At 32.8% G+C, this 21,525-nt stretch overlaps 1 protein-coding gene across 1 annotated transcript in view; it reads left to right on the forward strand.

Annotated features, from left to right (window-relative positions):
* LOC149564726 (agamous-like MADS-box protein AP1) overlaps positions 1-21,525 on the forward strand; it is a 104,111-nt gene that overhangs the window by 19,990 nt on the left and 62,596 nt on the right. Inside the window, exons 2-5 of the mRNA XM_089818277.1 lie at positions 7,458-7,536; positions 16,901-16,962; positions 17,074-17,173; positions 17,293-17,334. Of these exons, the coding sequence (XP_089674403.1) occupies positions 7,458-7,536; positions 16,901-16,962; positions 17,074-17,173; positions 17,293-17,334 (283 nt within the window). The remainder of the gene's footprint in view (positions 1-7,457; positions 7,537-16,900; positions 16,963-17,073; positions 17,174-17,292; positions 17,335-21,525) is intronic.

Genomic DNA, 21,525 nt, shown 5'->3' on the forward strand with positions numbered 1-21,525 from the left:
ATTCTTGAAAAAAAGGTAACTGAAGCTCCTATATTGACAATTCCAAATTTTGACAAATTTTTCGAAGTAGAGTGTGATGCTTCACATGTTGGGATAGGTGTTGTTCTTAGCCAAGCAGGTAATCCCGTGGCCTTATTGAGCAAGAAATTGAATGAAGTAAGAAATAACTATTCTACCTATGATCTTGAGTTTTATGCAAAATTTGTTCAAGCATTAAGACATTGGAGGCACTATCTGGTCTCACATGAGTTTATGCTATTTATTGATCATATTGCTCTGAAATATCTCAACACACAAAAGAAGTTGAATACTCGACATGCCAAGTGGGTATCTTTCGTACAAGGATATAATTTTGTCTTCAAGCATAAATTTGGAAAACAAAATTAGGTTGTTGATGCCTTGAGTAGGCGTGCTACACTATTAATCACAATGAAAACTGAGGTCACTGGTTTTGATGCTATTAAGACCTTGTATGAAACTAATGATTATTTTTGAGAAATTGTAGAACAACTAAAGGCTTCATCTTCTGGTAAGTTGGATCATGTGAAAGGTGACTATTTTATGCAGGATGGTTACCTCTTTAAGGGTAAACAACTATGTATACCAGGCGGATCCATGTGGAAAAACATTATCGGGGAATTTCATAGTGGTGGATTGGCTGGACACTTTGGAAAGGACAAAACAATAAACTTGGTTGAAGATAAGTATTATTATCCCAAGATAACGAGAGACATCACTAAATACGTGGCAAGGTGTAGAATCTGTCAAGTAGCTAAAGAACATTCATAGAATACGGGATTATACATGCCTTTACCAATACCCCACCGAACCATGGACTAACATGAGTATGGATTTTGTATTGGGTCTCCCACACACTCAACGATGTAATGATTCTACTTTTGTGGTTGTTAATCGATTTTAAAAAATGGTCTACTTTATTGCTTTTAAAAAGACCAATGGGGCAACTAGAGTAGCAAAACTATTCTTCTCAGAAGTTGTTCGTGTACATGGCTGTCCAAAGACCATTACCTTTGATAGTGACACTAAGTTCTTGAGCCATTTTTGGAGGACTCTCTGGAGGAAATTAGGAACGCAATTATAGTTTAGTAGTGCTTATCATCCTCAAACAGATGGATAAACAAAGGTCGTCAATCGAAGTTTGGGAAATCTGTTGCGTTTTGCATTGTGGGTGAGAGGCCTAAATAGTGGGACTGGGCATTGCCCAAGGCAAAAATTTGCCTATAATAGTTCTGTTAACAAATCCTCAAGAAAATCTCCATTTCAAATTGTCTATGGTCGAAATCCTCAAGGTGTTCTAGATCTTGTGTCACTTCCCTTGGGAGACATAATTAGTGATGATGTAGTTGCCTTTGCTGAACACCTTCACCAGGTCCAACAAGGTATCAGACAAAAGTTAGAAGGATAGTAATGTGAATTACAAGATTGTCGCGGATGCTATTCGGAGACAACAAATATTTGATGTTGGTGACTTGGTGATAATTTACTTGAGGTGTGAACAATTTCCTACAGGCACCTAGCATAAATTGAAACATAAAAAGATTGGGCCTTGCAAAATCATCAAAATGATTTATGATAATGCTTATGAGGTCAACTTACCAACAAATCTTGACATTTCCCTTATTTTTAATGTTTTTGATTTATACACATTCCATGGAGATGTTCCCAATGCAAACGAGGGCCAGGGAGTGGATTGGCAACATCACCTCCCCAATAAGAAGAAGGAAAAGATTGCCAAAATTCTTGACAAGCAGACTACCTCCACAAGGCATGGTCATCATAGTAGATACCTCATACAGTTGAACGAGTTGCTTGAAACAGAGAGTACATGGTTATCTGAGTGGGTAGTAATGCAGTTGGATCCAATAAAATTGCAGCAATTCACAGACAGTCACTTGCAGGGGCTGTGTTTCTTTCAAGAAGGGGAGAATGATGCATCGACTTCTGGGAGTCATAACTTTTGACTCGGATATGGGTTTTGGCTGTAATTTTACAAGCAGTCGCATGAGGAGTTATTCGGATTACTGATGAGCTCAGCTTGAGAGGTGGCCATTTCAACATTTTTCCGAGAGCCTGAATTTTTGTCTTGACCTCAGAAATTGAGTTTTTGTTTTTTTTTTTCTAGTTTTTTAGAATTTTTTTTTAATAAATCTGAAATCACACTCTTGATTTTGTAGATTAGTTGGAAATTCATCTTGTCTTAGTTGGGGGTTTTTCTTGAGAAAAATTGGCATTCGTAGGATGGATTTTGGAAATTACCAAAAATGGAAAATTCTATTTTTTCCAAAAATCTGCCAAGTATGGTAATTTTCAGAATTGTAATTAGTAGGCGTTTTCTTTCATTGTAAGGGAGAATAGAGTTGGAGAAGTTTAATGAAGAATCTGGTGTTTTAAAATTTTGTATTGTGTTATTATTTTGAAAGGGGTTTGGGCTACATCATAGCTCTACTTATTAGAGTAGGTCTAGTTATCCTAAATACTTTGATTCATGTGATGCATAGACCTCTCAATTACAAAATCCTCTTTGCAAGACCTTGGTTGCATAACATGCATGCTATTCAGGTTCACTTGAACCCATTTCCCTTGTGGAGGCTTGATCCATGGTCAAGTACCCAATTAAGATTGTAGTGCTCATTTGAGCCTCCTTATTATCAATACTAGCCATGATTTTATTAACGATTTACCATGCAAGAGTAGTCTTTGAGAGGTGCACGGGTTATACTAGTAGTTTGTAATACTATTAGGGATATTGTTGTACAATAAAACATTTTTAATGGTATTGTTGTATTCTTAATATCAAAAGTTTGACGATAACAAGTTTTAATACAATAAAATATCTTCAATGATATCATTGTATTTTTGATATAAGAAGTTTAGCTATAATATTTTTTTAACAAAGTATAACATCAACTAGAATATTTTCATTTTTACTATTCTATATTGAGAAAATCATTACATTTTATTTGAAGTATGAATGATTTAGGTCAAAAAATACAGTTGAATGACGATATTTCAAGTATGATTTTTTAAATAAAATTGTTAGCAATAGTTTGGATTTTGAGTATCCAGTTTGAATTTTTGGGTATTAAGTGATATTATTTAATAACATCATAGAATATTATGAAGTTAAGAAGAAAAAAATGATGGCAAAGTATATGGCCAAAAATTTAAAACATATAAAAAATAGTACTTATAAAAGATAGAGAAAAATAACAGAATTTTGAATCAAATAAATAAAATGTCTAGACAGAGATATAGTTTTAACCCTAATATAAAAATGTAGGATAAGTTTCAATTCATTACACATCTTAGAGTGCTCTTAAAAAACATTGTCATGTCTTAATAAATCAAAAAAAATTTAAAATTTCTTATTTTATGGAATAAAGTTCCCATCACCATATCAGAACACCATCTCTTCTGAAATGTCCCTCTCCAAAACTAATGTGCTGCAAGACCATTAGATTTTATACACCAAACTCATTCTTGGATCACCGAATTCTTTTCATTCCATATCCTTGAGCATATAATCTAAAATCTTTCTTTTTCTTGTAATGTTGAGTGAAAAGTTCACTATAACCCAACAACAACCTCCCTCCATGCTTCATTCTAAAGTCAAGTTCATTTTTCAAAATGTGATGTACACTCTTCGTGCGGCTGAAAACCTAATAGTTGTTTAAGCATCGAGTTTGCTAAGGCTTAGTGAAGATACACAAGAGACTTTAAAACTGAAAATAGAACTCAATAAAGTAAGGAACCTCTGTTGGGTGATGCGACGCGCTCCCCTGCCCACAGGTGGTTAATTATGTGGTGTTCCATGTTCACTAACAGTCATGGCTTTTGGTGCAACGGTAAATGGGCCCTACAATTGGTATCAGAGCCTAGTTTTGGCCTGGTCATGGGTTCAAATCTCCCCGGTGCCTTCTCGACCCGCGTAAGCACCTGGTATGCGCGTCGAGGGGGAGATTGTTGGGTGATGTGACGCGCTCCCCTGCCCATAGTGGTTAATTATGTGGTGTTCCATGTTCACTAACAGTCATGGCTTTTGGTGCAACGGTAAATGGGCCCTACAACCTCCTTCTTCTATTCTATTTGAAGATGATTGGGGTATTTTAGATTTTACCCCTACCTTTATTGGAGAATACCAAATTTCTGACCTTTCTTTTATGAAACCGTGAGAAGAAACTAAAACAAAAAAAAGTTGTTTCCACTCCTCTTTCAAGAGAGTTGAGTAGTAACTTTGTATTGCTTCATTGAATGAAACTATTGAAACAATTAAACCTATAACATGACATAGTGACCTATGAAATTCCTTTAACTCTTTTTGATATGGCTTCTCGTTATGGTCCTGTTTATCATTTGCACACCAAACATGGTTTTAATGGTCAAGTTTGTAGAAACTTTGAATTGGGAATACATGTTCTCTTAACAAATGATTGTTGTGAACATACTTATGGTTTAGGATTCAATCCTTACAAGAAACCTTCTTTCTTTCCGAATGTTAACCGCAATTGTAGTGGTCCTCTAAATTGACAAACCCACATCTTCTTAGCTTCGGTTAGAAACCATCCTTAGATATCTTCTCCTTGATGATGCTATAATAGACTTTTGAGGGGTATACAAGGATTTCCCTCCCTTTTATCATAATAAAAGAAGACCATATTGTTTGAACGCTAATGGATATTTTGGGGAAGAGAGCAATTCTAAATAATTTCTTGGTCCTCTCCCATGTATAAATGATACTCAGAGAAAGTAGTCTCATAATCACTCATACTGGGATGTTCAAGTTGATTATATTGACCCCAAAATGATCATCAAGATTGGAAAGTGTCTAGACGAGGATAAACACAATCAAATCACCGATCTTCTTCTTGAGTTCTAAGATATTTTTTCATTGATATAGTCAAACATGTTTGGCATTGATCCTAATATTGTAACTCATACCACAGTTCTTGCACTGAATGCTAAGCAAGTTAAGGAAAATATTCATGACGAGTAAAATGAATCATAGCATCTCTCTTCTTGTCAAGGTTGAGTTTATGAGTTAAGGAAAAGATTCATGACGAGTAAAATGAATCATAGCATCTTAATATTATCTATTTAAAAAAAAAAAATTTAGTAGTTTAGAAACTATAATTTGAGTACACTATAAATTTTCTTTCTTTGCACGACTCCTAGTTTTGTGTGCATGACCCACTAATTTCTCTTTGAACATCAGGCTTGATTTTAAAAAAGAAGTTGCCACTTGTACGCCCTTTTGCACACCATCTTGATGCACTTACCCATTATGTGAATATTTGAAGTACTAAGCAATAGTATGATATAAAATTGACATGTTTCTATTCCTATGGGTAAGAAAGTCAAAATATATAAGGTTGAAGGCTTAAATACATACTAATAATTGAAACATAGACATCCTTAAATAATCCATAAATACAGATATATTTATTATGAAATATACAAATATTCCTTAAGTCTCACAAGACTTCTTATAAGTATTAACATGATCAACTGATCTAATTGACTACTTAGGTCAACAAATGTGATAAGAATACAATGACAAATTTTAAATTAATAGAGGAGTCATCCATAGAAAGACTAAAAATATTTCTATATTTTAATCCAACCTTTCTTCAATATCTTCCAGAATACAAGTCCACTTGAATTGTAATTTTTTAAGATAATATAAATGTATACCATAGATTGCATTTAAAATACTTATATCAAACTTGCCAAATAATATATAACCGATGACCATCTTGTAGCACAGGAGACCGGGTCTAGAATACTTTCGTTGGTCAAATTAGCTAAATTGATATTTTGTTTTTGTTTACCATACAACATGCATTGAATATTTAACATGTATAGGCCTAGACAAGTTTAAACATTAACACTAAATGAGAAGAAACACTGGTACACGTTTCTCTTTTTTGCTAAGGACTTAATGCATCTTTTCTATTGATCCTCTTCAATTGTATCTTTTCCCAGCCATACTTAATGCGCAAACAAAAACAAAATTCTCCAAGCATTTTGAAATCTAAGGCTCTTATACTAGTTTGGTTGAGTAAAATGTAAACTAAACACGGAGATTGTTGTTCTAATGCGACCTATTACAAATAAAACCAGACAACATAACATATGGAGACCAAAAGAAAACAAGAATATTCATAAAAGTAAAGAGAATGTGTTTTCTACTTAAAATATAATTTAATAAACCTTTTGTATTCTTATTAAAAAATGTTCATAGAGTTTACTCCTAGTGTGAATTCTTTCTCTTTCTAGAGCTGCTGAGTATGCTTGCTTACTTCGTGGAGCTGTTGTGCATTTGGCAATCCCTCGCTGCTATTACTAATCTTTTGCTCATACTCTTCGCTGCTACAGTTGTCAAATCTCTACTTCTACTAATCAATTAGTTTTCTTTCATTTTGTTTTTCTCTTTGTATTTCAAGAGCTCTTTTAGTCTAACCATATTCTAACCATATACTTCTCTCTGCCATTGTTTTCGTCTTCCCATTTAAAAGTTACACAGCACAAATTTTGATCCTTTGTTCATATTTCTGAGAAACAAAACAAAAGAACTTTGTCGACGGTTGCATGAAGAGTGTGAGTTGTACAAAAGTCTAATTCGGATTATAAATTCCAACGGTACAAAAGTTCAAAACCTTGCATTATGCAGCGGCACAAGTTGAGAAATAGCTGAATGGGCATGGATTCAAATAGGGTTAATTAAACAGAAACGCGTGCCAGTGTTTCTTCTCATTTACTAGCTTATCTAGAAATAAGTAGAACTACTTCATAAACGTAGAATGTTCATTCAGAAATAAACTATATTTTTTACTTGGTGATAAAAATGTTAACTACTTTCAGAAGTTGGTTCAATTTGTGGATCAGGACAAAACTCTTGAGTGCTCTTTGTTTCTTCTGTTGTTCTGTGCTCTTTGGTATTTAATAAATTTTTTATCCTTCTTTTAGTTATAATAACATTCTGTGCATATATTCTTCAATTCTTATGTTCTTATTTTGAAATGATTAAGAAGACTTCGTACATTTCATTGGTATCTATATGTTTTTTTAAAGAGGATGTTGTATATTCATTGGTATCAATATGTTTTTTAAAGAGGATGTTGTATATTCATTGGTATCAATATGTTTTTTTTTGGTATGACATCAACTATGAAAGGAAGAAACTCCTTTAATAAATATATCTCTTGTTCTAGTAGTTTTTGAACCAATAAAATACAATAATTATAACTAGTTATGTACTATACAATTATGGTAAATACTTCCAAATTTTTTTTAATATACATCACATAATTTATGATTTTTACCTATGGTATATTTAAATTTAAATTATATTATCAGATAGACTTTAATGAATAATTTAGCAGTAATCTGTTTTGAGTTTTAATATATTGTTTAATAGAATTTGTTTTTCAATAAAGCATGGACAGAATAATAGGAAAGTATCAAAGTTTTTCTTCATCAATGGGACATCAAATACAATTACCTGAAAATATAGAGGTACAGTTCCTAACTTTTTAAGCAAAATTAATGTATTTAAAAGTAATACATTTTAACTTGTGGAGTATGTAGTGGTTGCATTTTTTTTTCACATTCATTGTATGTGCATATATGAGATTGATATTATTAATATCAAGTATTCACATTGAATTTGAATTGTAGTTTCTCTTTTGTAAATATCATATAAATATTATTAAATCACAATCTTGGCATTGCAAAGCAAGGACCAAGAAAAATTATGTCTTGATGAAAATAGTTTTATTACTGTTTATATATTGGTAAGTGATTTAAGATGACGTGCACAAGAGGTATACGTGACCACTTTTTTCTTCAAATATGGTAAATCTGAATATCAAAGACTAGGAGTTTCACAAAGAATGAGAATTGTAGTACTATGAATCTAGTTTCTGAACTACTATTTTTTTAAAAAAATGGATAAGATTAAGAGGGTCAAACCAGCTGCCCACCAAAACTTGTTAAAATATGACATAATTGTTGCAGTGCGCTTCACAAAAGATAGATTAATTATTTTGTAGAACTCTTTTGGTAAGACAATAGTTAAGAGTGATACCTAGAGGTTGTTTATTTTTGTAATTTCCTATTTAGGAATTTTATTATTATTTTTTGAAGTGACTGCATCCTGAAAATCTAGTACTTGTTTGTGAAGTGAGCATAACTTGTATCAAAATAAAAAACTATGTAAACTTCATTTTTCTAAAAGTGCATAGAGTCTAGTGTAAACTACTAAATTTTTTGAAAAATGGATAAGATTAAAAGGGTCAAACCTATCATCCACCAAAACTTGTACAGAAAAACATGACATAATTGTTTAAGTGCACTTTACAAAAGATAGTTAGATTTATTATTTTGTAGAACTCTTTGGTAAGACGATAGTTAAAAATGATATCTAGAGGTTGTTTATTTTTGTAATTTTCTGTTTAGGATATTTTATTATTATTTTTTGAAGTGATTGCATTTTGGAAATTTGGTACTTGTTTGTGCAGTGAGCATAACTTGTATCAAAATAAAAAAATATGCAAACTTCATTTTTTTAAGTGCATATAATCTAGTGTAATTAATAATATGTAATTTATTTTAAATTTTGTCAAGTATATCAAAATTTATTAAGAAAATGGTAGACATATGTCCATGAGGACTCCCAAGGCACGAGTAAATAAAATTAAAATTTTCTATGCTACTGTTGTCCAAAAGTAGAAAATTTTATAGGGTTAGAAAGTTGAGACGACCTGTGAAATTATGGTGCTAGTTTTAGAGATACCGACTTGATCATTTATAAACCTAATGATGATGAAGTAGATAAATCATGTTAGATGAAAAAATGTGTTAAAATATTAAAATGGACGGAAAATAGACTTGCAATTATTTTTCAATCCTTTTACCAATCCAAAATGTGTACAGGTATTGCCGTGTATTATAACTTGTTCAAAATTTGAAAAGCAAAAGTTATAGTTTCAAATTATTCATGACATGTACATGTTATGTATAGAAGTAAAGGCATAATTTTGAGTTTTACATAACCCATTCGGTAACTCATTTGGGTTACGAAGACATAAAACACATGCTCCTAAATTGAGTATACACTATAGATATGTATAGATTTATGTATATAATGTGTCTATGTACATATATATGCATAGCTATAGTTCTATTTACATATATTTATACATATACTAGGTACTCTTCTCACTTATACTACTGATCCATGTAGTACATACAAAGTAGGTTCTAAAGCACTTGGTTTGCTCTCTAGGTCTACCTATTAGTCTCAGGGTGATAAGTGGTGCTAAAATTCAGACATGCATCCAAAGAAGAATTTAGAGTGGTCTAAAACCTGGATGTAATTTGTATGCCTATGTCAAAGATGATAGTCTCAGTTACACCGCAAAGTTTGAATATTTCATTAATGAACTTCTTGGCTTAGGCCAATAATCCCTCCTCCATACTCTTAGGAGTAAAATGAGGCACTTTGGTTAATTTATCGACTACAATTAAGATAACATCATGCTTGTACCTAGTCATGTGTAATCCTTGGATGAAGTTAATGGTAACAACTTTCTATTTTTGTTGTGGAACCTCATGAGGGTAAAGTAGGCCTGCAAGGTAGATGTCCAAACATTGAGCTACATATGTTATCGTATCCTCCTTAAGTCTTGGCCAAAATTATAGCAGTCTTAAATCAACCATCATCTTATATACCCTAGGATGTGTTGTATATGGAATGCAATACATCTCGTCCAGAACCACCTTCCTCGAATTTTCTCAGTAGGAAACATAATGTTGGTCTTGGTACCTCAGAGTGTTGTCCTCATCAAAGGTATATCCCTCAAGATGAGGATTAAATGGATCATTATGTAAGGCTAATCAACTCTTGTAATTTTAACTTCAAGTCATACATCTCGGTTGTGGTCATGCAGTTGGGAAGCTTGGATTGAGGTTCAATATCTTACATCAAATCAATAGAAAAGTCAAACTCCCTCTTTGGAGGTAACTAAAGTAATTAATCTAGAAAAACATCCTGTAATTATTGTAAGATATGGCAATCCTTCAAGCAAGGAGAGGTGTCATACATATCTTTGGCATGTGCTATGCTGAAATAACAACCAACACCCTCAAACAACGGGCAACAACAAAAAAGCAGCCAATAGACAGAAACAAGAAACAACACCAAAACCCAAACGACAAACTATGCGCCTAAACACAAAAAAGCCAAAAACCAAAGGAAAGACAAGCCAAATGAGCATCATGTTGGCTCCAATGCCATCTCCTCCTTTTCCTTAATCTTCTTGGTAGCCACTTTAGCATCCTCTTTAATCTATTCATCAGTCTTGGCCTTCAACTTCCTAGTAGTAGATCTAGTTCTCTTCTTACCTGATGTCTCTTCCATGCTCTTAGCCTTGTCCAAGTCCACAACCATAATCTTGTCCACCTGCATATCCACATTTCCAATAATTTTGATTATATTTTCCACCGAGGCTTCCAACAATTTTCTGTAATTGTTGACCAGAGTGGAAGTGTTTCTTTCCAAATTCTCAATTTTGTCCCCTAGTCCTTGTATGTTTTACTCCATATTATTACCAACATTACCAATTCCTGGCTCCCAATTAAACTTGTTCTCAATCTCCATTTTTGAATTTAGAGCTTTGTAATTGATATTGAGTTTTTTGATGGAGTTGAAAATCCATTGTTCCATTCTGAAAGTGTACATTAAAAATGTTTTTTTCCTGTTTGGAGCACTCCCAACGAAGGCTGGATGTCAATACCTTTTAGGTCTTCCCCCAGTAATTTGACATGGACCTTTTCCACACTCATAGTATTGGCTATAGTGAACTACCTCTCTCTTTTTTCCTCAATCTTCTCCTCTGACTCTTCAGGGGCTGCATTGAGAAGGGAATTCTTAGTCTCAATGTACACATCATGAGTCACATTATCCTCAAAATATTTATACCATGGGGCCTCTTTATCATAATCATCCTCTTCTTCCCTTGTCTCCACATTTTTAATTTCCTCCTCCTCTTCATCAGTTTCCATATTTTTGCCTCCTCTCTCCTTTTCTGGGAAGCCAACCTTCATTTCCTTGGAATGAATAGAAATAGGGGAAGGATAGGTCCTAGGTGGCCGAAATAGTTTTTCCATCGACCCACCAGAGAAATCACTCTTTGTTTCCTTCGTGTTCAGGCTTTGAGCATTATCATTGTTGGCTTCTTTTGAATCCGACTCCATTTCCTTATAGTTCACACTCTTTTTATTTCTTTTAGTAGACCCCCTTTTCACATATCCCAACTCATCCATCAACCTCTTTCCTTTACCTTCATTGTTGACTGTGGTTTTAGGGCATCATTCTTTTTTAACGGGTAAAGGTGAAGGGAGAATTTCCTTTACATGATCCATCATAAAATCGGAACTTAACCGCATCAACCCTTCATGAAGAATGAGTTTGTTGGGTTTCTCCTTATATTCTTTGATACTATGAGCAAGTGAACACAACAGGTAGAACGGGAAACAAACCCTAATTTGAAGAACGAAGTGATAAAGAAAGACAAAATGATAGTTACGAGCCCTATCATACCTCCCACCACAAGTCACATGCTGAATTACAACTTTAGGAACGTGTTTCCACAATTTTTAATGGAAGAAGCAGCCACAACCCCCCCACCCCTTTGTTTAACCAAAGTCCCATTCTTAACCTTAGCAAATTTACTAATTGCTTCCTCAACAATTTCTTTGTTGTGGTAGAAATTCCTACCTTTTCTATTGAGACCCATTATCATAACCGTCATATCGATATCCAGTTCAAGGTGCCACCCAACAAGAGTCTTCGTGCTAGCATCCCAACTATTGATAAACACTTCAGTGATGCTTGTCCTTGCATTCTTTATTCTGGTCATATAAGGCACCAGATGTTCTTTATCCAAATTCACCTATACTCCAGGTTTTTTGTCCATTGGTCAAAATTACCCGACTCCCATCTTTTCAAAGTTTTGCCAATGGTGAAACCTTTGCAACTTTCTCGAAGACCAAACAAACTCGAAATGGAACTTTCTATAAATAGAGAAATACCAAAATAAAAGATCAAAATGAAAACCACCTAAAAAACGTGAGAAGATTTCCTCTTTCAATGCATAACCTTGATATAAAGTATACTCGTTATTACACTTCATGTCCTAGTACATACTTTTCATTAATAACAAGATTTTTAAAATCTCCAATTTTACAAAACACCTTGCCATGGTCAATCTTAGCTTTGAGATTTCCATATGCTAATAAATACTCATTCCACATTATGGGTTTCGAGCTGGCAACTGCAATGTTGGTAAGAACATCTACCACATTGTTCGCTTCCCTATACATGCGGCATATGACCACTTTGTCAAGAGTATCAACAATAGAAAAACACTCTTAACATTATATTATGTATTAACCACGAAGTTTTAACCTTTTTTTGTAAACAATTTAGAAGATTTATGGAATCTCCTTCTATCCATAACCTCTTGCAGCTACACTTGACTGCAAGCCTCAAACCATGGAGAAGACCCATGTCTTAGTTGTTGTCAATGTTATTGTTAATCTAGTTGTATTATTGTACAATAATAATATAATATTCATATTATCACAATGTTTATGTTATTAATACTTGTTCTGAAAATCATCAGTTTGCATCTTTGTAGCTTGCACATTAGATTGCATATCACTGTGTTAAGAGAGCATACCCATAATTTAATCTCAAAGAACAAATTAAGCAAGGTTATTGGATGCCCTTGTTTTAGCTCATCACAAGTTGTAGTAAGAATTACTTGTATCCATAACCTCTTGCAGCTACACTTGACTGCAAGCCTCAAACCATGGAGAAGATCCATGTCTTAGTTGTTGTTAATGTTATTGTTAATCTAATTGTATTATTGTACAATAATAATATAATATTCATATTATCACAATGTTTATGTTATTAATACTTGTTCTGAAAATCATCAGTTTGCATCTTTGTAGCTTGCACATTAGATTGCATATCACTGTGTTAAGAGAGCATACCCATAATTTAATCTCAAAGAACAAATTAAGCAAGGTTATTGGATGCCCTTGTTTTAGCCCATCACGAGTTGTAGTAAGAATTACTTATTTTATTACATTTTAAAAATCACTAAGATCTAATATAATCTTATTTGGTATTTTAGTGCTTCTACTTACAGAAAATAGATTTATATTTTTACTACATATGACTTATACGACATTAAACTTCGACACCAGCTTCATCATATTGAATCAACTTCGTTAACGCCTCAAACCACATAGATATTCCATTAACCATTACCTCTAGTTCCACACCAGCTTTATGGATTGGATTTCCTTCACGTGGATGCCATTAACGACATTGTTGAACTGATCTAGACCCTTAGCATATTGTTCGAGGATATTTAATCGAAAAAATACTCAATAATAATAAACTTCTTGAATTGATAAAACAAAATAGTGAAAATTTCGAAAAAATACTAGCAACAATAAAATACACGTATAGTCAAAATCTTGAATTGATAAAATAAAATAGTGAGAAATGATATATGTTGAAATTAATGCTGCTTGATCATGAATACTAAAAACATGCTTTGCATTTGAGATGGGCAACCACTTCTTTAAAAATAGTGGGTATTAGTAAGATTTTTTAGGAATATTTAAACAAGAGTATATGTCAGCTCTTAAATTCAAGGAAGCTTGTTGTCTATTATATTTCTTCATAAATATGTTTGGTAGGATTTTTTTTGGTGGGAAAATAAAGAGTAGATTGTTCACATATAGCATAATTCTTCCTAAGCTAGTGGGGCAATTTCTAGTACCACTCCATTTTCATCCTGTTAAGCTAAAAGGTCGGAGCTCATATTTTATAGGAAAAGATTCCATATAAACCTTCAGCCCCCTTAAAAAATTATGGCTCCACAAAAATAGAACCCAAGCCCTACCCATAAAACTCCTGCCTTACCTTGTGTTCCCATACAGCTGCATAAGTGTATTTTATGCTTATATGAAAATAACTTATAATTATTGAGCAGCCAGCTTACCAAAATAAGCTAAGCAATGGCATAGTATAGTTTTTTTGGGTGATAGGACTTTAAACTTATCTTAAGAAAACATGTCAACGCATGCGTATGGCTTTAGATTCCAATTTACCAATATAAGTTCCATTTGAATTCCAACTCCATGCCGCGCTAGGTTGCACAACTAGTAATGTCTAAAGTATAGTTTTTGGGTTGTAGAATTTTGCACCTAGAGCTGCATAATACAGATGGATCTAGGGAAAAGAAAAATGGTGAAACTTGCAGAGGACATGAAAAATAGAGCTGTTTGGAATAGAATTGAATATTTCATATTTTATAATAATTACAACATGTATATATATAAACATGATTTAATACGAAAGTACCATATTTTATAATAATTACAACATGTATTTAAACATGATTTAATACGAAAGTACCATTTACAAGAGAAATAATAGTGAAGGCATGAGCTGGTTACAAGTTCCTTAATTAGGCATATACAGGAGGAATCGACTCAAACCAATAAACTGGATCACCATTTTTATGAAAAGAAGACCAAAGCTAATTGCTCCAGCTCTGCAGATCAGGGAGGGAGCGAATAGAACAAAGAGTCTAAGATCGATCTATGTATTATGGAGGTACCAGAGTGTTCTACGCAAAACTAAATGACAGGAAAGAGGAAAACTGGTATGAAACAAAACCCCACCTCAAAGTAAGTATATGCTAACAAATATTTGCAAATATTTGCATATTTGAAGTGTAGAAGACAATCTTTCGTAACACTGTCAAATAAGAAGTGTCGCAGTATTAAATGAATAATTCCTTTTAGAAGTAAGAAGATGATCAAGATCAGTCTTTATGTGCTTAAGACATTACCTGAACAATAAGCAGATGGAAAAAGGAAAACAATTTGTCAATCATAGATACAGAAGACAATAATCTGCATATAGTCCCCCAAACAAGGAACAAATATGAAGTATAGAGGAAAATCTTTTATAAGAAACAAAGTGTGGATGGCTGTCGAATAATAACCATCACAGTGCTGAATGAAGAACTTTCTATAAAACCAAGATGATGATAAGATCAATCTGCATGCCCCTGCCCACCACAAGACTACTCAAACAATGAGGAGATGGAAAATAAAGACAAAACATAAGAAAACCTGTTAGTTAAGGATGCAGATGACACAGGAGTCTATACAATACCACTCAACCATGCGATAACAAAATGCTTGTTACGAATACAAGTGTCAATTGTCAAAAAAAATAAAAATTGATCAGCTATGGAACTAAAGAAATGTTTGCATGAAGAGTATAAATCCTCATAATATTGACAGAGGAGAAGCATGATAGATCTACTAAAATATGGTGTCCCACTAAAGAAAATAGCACGACCTTAGCCTATTTCTAATGTAGAATTTGGTCTAACATCTATTATCACGATTGATCCTTACAACACTCTACTTTTGAACATAAGCAGGTTTTTTTGACTTCCATTTAAAATAATCATACTATTTAAGAAGGAAAAAGGTCAAAACCCCATTCTTTACAACAGATTTGATCTTTAGTACGTACAAACAAAGATTGTATATTTCTCCTTCCTAGATCCCAGGCTCTCATAACATGTAGAATTTTTTAACCAAAACTTAATATACAGATGGATCCAGCTAAAATACAAATAATAAAACGTGCAGAAAAAGACACGAAAGTCAGTGCTACCATATTTCATAGTCAATAATAATTACAACATTCATATAAGCTTGATTTATATGAATTCATATTAGCCGATCACACGTTTCCTTAGTTAGGCACATACATGTTGAGGAATTAACTCAAATCATAAGCTGGGTTACCATTTTTGACAGAACCAAGACTAAACCTATTAGCTCTAGATATACAAATCACGAAGGAAGCAGATAGAACAAATAGTTGGATGATGGATGATGGATTAAGGAGATAGCAGAATGTTCTATTTTAATAATAAGATGGATTAAACATCATATATTAACGCTTGATTTTTACACTAGAAATATTAAATAATCAAAGTTGATTTATTTTTCTAAGCCTAATTTCTACCTTAGTAAATTATATTTAAAAATGAAATAACAATAATTGTAAAATTACCTAAATAATGAATGGACTGCATATGAATAATTCTTAAGAGGTTGCAGCCTCTATAATTTTTGCCCAATATAATGTTAGAATTTAGAAACAAGACTGCAATATGTAATAAGTTTAGAAGATCAATAAATTATTTATTTGTGTTTGTGTTAAAATTATTGTGTTTGTTTCCCTGTGTTGTGTTCTCATCCCCTGTTTTCAAATTCTATAACTTATATAATGAGCTATTTTCGGTATTAACTTGCAAGAAGAATTAATGTTATTTTCTTATACATCCAAGGTTAAGGATCCCAACAGGCACTGAACCACTAAACCTTGTTTTCATTTATAGGGAAAAGCCATGGCGGATTTAAAAAAACTATGAATTGATTTATAATAAAATGTGGGGAGCTTTTAGATTAATGATTAGGTTGAAACAAGAATGGTGAGAAAACGACACATATAAAGATAAAAACCATGTCAATCCAGAATTATATATATAGCCAAGCAAGAATTTTGCAATATTTTCTTTTAGCATTGTAGATAATGTTTTAAATTGAGAGTTTGAGAGATCTTAAATGATCTGACAACTTAAAGCCTTTATTTGTATTGCATTGAATTTAAAAAGTACAATTGGAGTAGCATATTATGGTAAAATAACATTATACAAATTTTTTTTTATCCCCTAACATTTGTTTTGTTTTTTTTGGTCTGTAGACGTTGCGTTTGGAAGTGGAGAATTTGGGGAAAACGATAGCACATTTGGAAAGAGCAAACAAGTAAGAAATTTGAAAGATGTGATAAAATGATAACTTAGACATTATAGATTGAAAATTTTAAGAGAGCTTTTACTTAGTTTAAATACAGACAAGTATTGCTATGAACGATAGGCATATGATTGGTGAACATTTGGATTCGTTGAGTTTCAAACGTCTGCAATATCTTGAAAAGAAAACCAGTTTGGGTATGCGAAAGATACGTTCAAGAAAGGTAATTTTATAATATCTTGATGTTTGGTTTGCATGATTTTTCTTAGAGTTACCTTTCAATTTAATTTTAAGCATTATGTTATATATTTATTTTAATAAAATGGGATATGTGAATTGCAGGATAAAATTCTATTTGAACGTATGACATATCTAAATATTAAGGTACATATTAATTTCATTTATCATATTTATATCATAGATTTTGAAAATGATTTTTAGAATTTTTTTTAAAATTATATATATACTTATTAGTACTAGTTGGTAGGCTATTTGGATTACTCATATTAAATGAACTCTCTTCTACTAATTAAAATTCATTTTATTTAATATTTTTCTATACTATTATATGCAGATTTGTGAATTCATAAGATATGATTTGTTATAAAATATTTAAATTAATTCCTCATATCCCAAATTTTTAGCCTATAAGATAGGTCATATTATCTCTTTATTATTAAAACTATACATTATAATATTATAACTAATAAAACTTTATAGTAAAATGTACATTTTATCTATAAAGATATTATAAATTATAAATATATATGTATATATAGCTACATAACTTTAGACAGGTAACACTTGTTTGTTATTGCGATTATTTTTTAAGTATACAATAATATTGTATATTTCAATCAAAAGATTGAAACCATCTTCCATCTTCCATATAGGAATACCATAAAATTGAACTATTGATACGAACAAATAACAATTACAATTGTTCACTTTTCCTAATAATAATAATGTAGTCTTTCATAGTCTCCATATTATTGTAATGAATGAAAACCATTTCCCACATGTGCCTACTGTTGGTGATGTTGGCTTCCAATTGTCCGTTTAATCTTCCCTGCCCTTACCTACTCCAAGTACTTCATCTATTGCTTCTTCTCATCGAGAGTTCTAGATCTCTAATTTTAAACTATGCTTCTAGATTGTTAGGTTTAGGTTTAGGGTTTTTTCAAAGAGTCGGCTGTAATATTTTTCCAGAAGTTTGTAGATGTTTCGTCTTCTTGGCTAATAGTAGATTTCTCTAGAATATTGTATGCTTTCTTATAAAAGATTGTATGTACTCATTTGATATGATGTTGGAATGAAATATAACATAGTTTATTGTGCGGTAGCACATCGTATTGTTCTGTGTGTTTATTTTTTGTGCTTTGCCTATCCATCAGATTGGTATCAGAGCTGTAGAAAATTTGGGCATTGTTTTTATGGGCATATGTCATTGTGGGTGAAGGGCAAATGAGAGCAAAAAGATCTAAGGAGGAGATCATAGTTTCTATGTGAGGAAGGAAGAGAAAGGGTTTGTAGTGGTTACAAGTCAAAAAGTTTTACTGTTAAATCATGGCAGGAGCCAGTGGAAGTATTTCACAGCCACAAATTCCTACTTTTAATGGCAAAAATTATGATTATTGGAGCATCAAAATGAAAACACTTTTTCGTTTTCAGGGTGTTTGGGATTTAGTTGAAAGTGGGTTCCCTGAACCAGCAGACCAGCAGGCATATCAAGCTCTTTCACAAGCTGAAAATGATTTATTAAAGGAAAATAGGAAAAAGGATGCTAAGGCACTGTTCTTTATTCAACAGGCAGTGGAGGAAGCAATATTTCCAAAGGTAGCTGCTGCCGCAAGCTCAAAGCAAGCATGGGACAACTTGCAATCAACATACCAAGGCACAGGAAAGGTAAAAGCTTCAAAGTTACAAAATCTTAGAAAAGATTTTGAAAATTTGCAAATGAAAGATTCAGATTCAATAGACTCATTTTTCACTCAAACAATGTGGATAGTAAATCAGATTAGATCATATGGAGAAACCCTTGGGGATCAACAAGTTGTAGAGAAAATACTTAGAAGTCTACCAAATAAGTTTGATTCAAGAGTTGCAACCATTGAAGAAATTAAGGATCTCTCCTTGCTATCAATAGATGAGTTAATGGGTTCTCTCTTATCACATGAACAAAGGTTGAATCGTTCGGGAACTTCATCATTGGAGAATGCTTTCAAGACTCAACTTTCATTTGGAAGAACAAGAGGAAGATCAGATCATAGCAGAGGCAGAGGACGTTTTACACCAAGAGAAGGAAGAGAAAATCAACAGTTTGAGAGTAGAAGGCTAGCATCAAGCTCACAAACCAATTTCACATCAACAAGAGGAAGGGGGAGCAACCATCATCATGGAGAAAGGTATGACAAATCTAACATCCAATGTCATTATTGTAATAAATTTGGGCATTTTGCATCTGAGTGTAGAAAAAGACAATATGACATGAATAGGCAAAAGGCACATTTTACAAATGAAAGTCAGCCCAACACTAGTGAGCAAAACACCATCTTGATAACATGCAATGTTGCACAAGAGAGTTCTAAAGAAGTATGGTTCTTAGATAGTGGTTGTAGTAACCATATGAGTGGGTCTAAGGAGATATTCTCAACAATAGATGAATCAGTAAAATCAGAGGTTAAGTTGGGGAAAGATCATCAAATCTTAGTCATGGGAAAAGGGTCAATTAGCATAAGAACTAAGAAAGGTGAAGAAAAGGAAATTCTTGATGTATATAATGTTCTTGGATTGCAACACAATCTCATAAGCATTGGACAACTAGTACAAAAGGGATATATAATACATTTTGAAAATGGTGAATGTGTGATTCTAGATAAAAGACCAAGCAATAGGTTGATTGCAAAAGTTGAAATGATTCAAAATAGAATGTTCCCACTTAAAATCCAAAGTGAATTATTCTTAGAGCCAAATGAATTGCAAAAAGTAGCTGAATCTGCATTCAAAGCTTTCCACAAAAATGAATCTTGGCTATGGCATTTAACGTTTGGTCATTTAAACTTTAAAGGGTTACAACTCTTATACAAGAAACAAATCGTCTATGGGTTGCCATCAATAGAGCCACTTAAGACAACATGTGAGAGTTGTGTTTTGGCAAAGCCAAATAGAGAAAAATTTTCAGTTGGAAAGTCTTATAGAGAAAAACATCCACTTGAGATAGTCCATTCAGATTTTTGTGGGCCAATGCAAACACCATCCTTAAGTGGAAAACTTTATTTCTTGACATTTATTGATGATTTCAGCAGAAAAGTTTGGGTTTATTTTGTGAAGTATAAATCAGATTTATTTGCAGTCTTTAAAGAATTCAAGGAAAAAGTTGAGAAAGAAAGTGGATACTCTATTAAAACATTAAGAACTGATCAAGGTGGAGAATACATATCAAATGATTTTTTGAATTTTTGCAAAGAAAATGGCATATGGAAACAATTTACAGTAAGGTACACTCCACAACAAAATGGAGTAGCAAAAAGAAAAAATAGAACAATTATGGAGATGACAAGGAGTATGTTAAAGGAAAAACACTTGCCAAATGAGTATTGGGCTGAAGCAGTTGCATGTTCAGCATACATACTAAATAGATGTCCAATAAAAGCAGTAATAAATAAAACACCTGAAGAAGCTTGGAGTAGAAGGAAGCACAATATAGCACATTTGAGAGTGTTTGGTTGTGTGGCATACTCATTGGTACCTCAAGAAGTGAGACAAAAATTAAATGATAGAGGAGAGAAGTGCATATTTGTGGGATATAGTGAACAATCCAAGGCATATAGGCTATACAATCCTATCACAAAGAAGTTAATAATAAGTCGTGATGTTGAGTTTGTAGAAAAAGAAGCATGGGATGGTAGCTTAGATAAGTCAACTACAGTTGCAGCTAGTGTTCCACAAGAAAATGAAACTCAAGATGTGCATTCTACAACACAAACAAATGTTCCTAAAATACCTACAAGGGCACCTACCACTCAAAACACTACTACTCCAGCAAGCACTAATAGCAGTGAATCATCTAATCCAACACTCATTAAGATCAAGAACTATAAATACTTCAAGAAAGACATGAAGTCTTAGAGATGTATATGATGAATTACAAGAGACTGAAAATGATGACTTATGCATTAATTTTGCACTCTTAGCACATGTTGATCCAATTTATTTTGAAGAAGCTATTAAAGATGACAAATGGATTTCAGCCATGGATGAAGAAATTCAGTCAATAGAAAAGAATGATACTTGGGACTTAGTAGATCTTCCTAAAGGCAGGGATGTGATTGAAGTTAAGTGGGTATATAAAACAAAATATAATGCTGATGGAAAAGTAGAGAAACACAAGGCAAGACTAGTAGCCAAAGGCTTCACACAACCACCGAGTATAGACTACAATGAGACATTTGCACCTGTGGCAAGATTAGACACTATTAGAATGATTTTATCCATTACAGCTCAAAATAATTGGAAGGTTTATCAAATGGATGTGAAATCAACATTCTTGAATGGCATTTTAGAAGAAGAAGTGTA

The sequence above is a fragment of the Cupressus sempervirens genome, chromosome 3 (genome assembly GCF_028749045.1).
Source record: "Cupressus sempervirens isolate cs-2001-9-10 chromosome 3, ASM2874904v1, whole genome shotgun sequence".
NCBI lineage: Eukaryota > Viridiplantae > Streptophyta > Pinopsida > Cupressales > Cupressaceae > Cupressus > Cupressus sempervirens.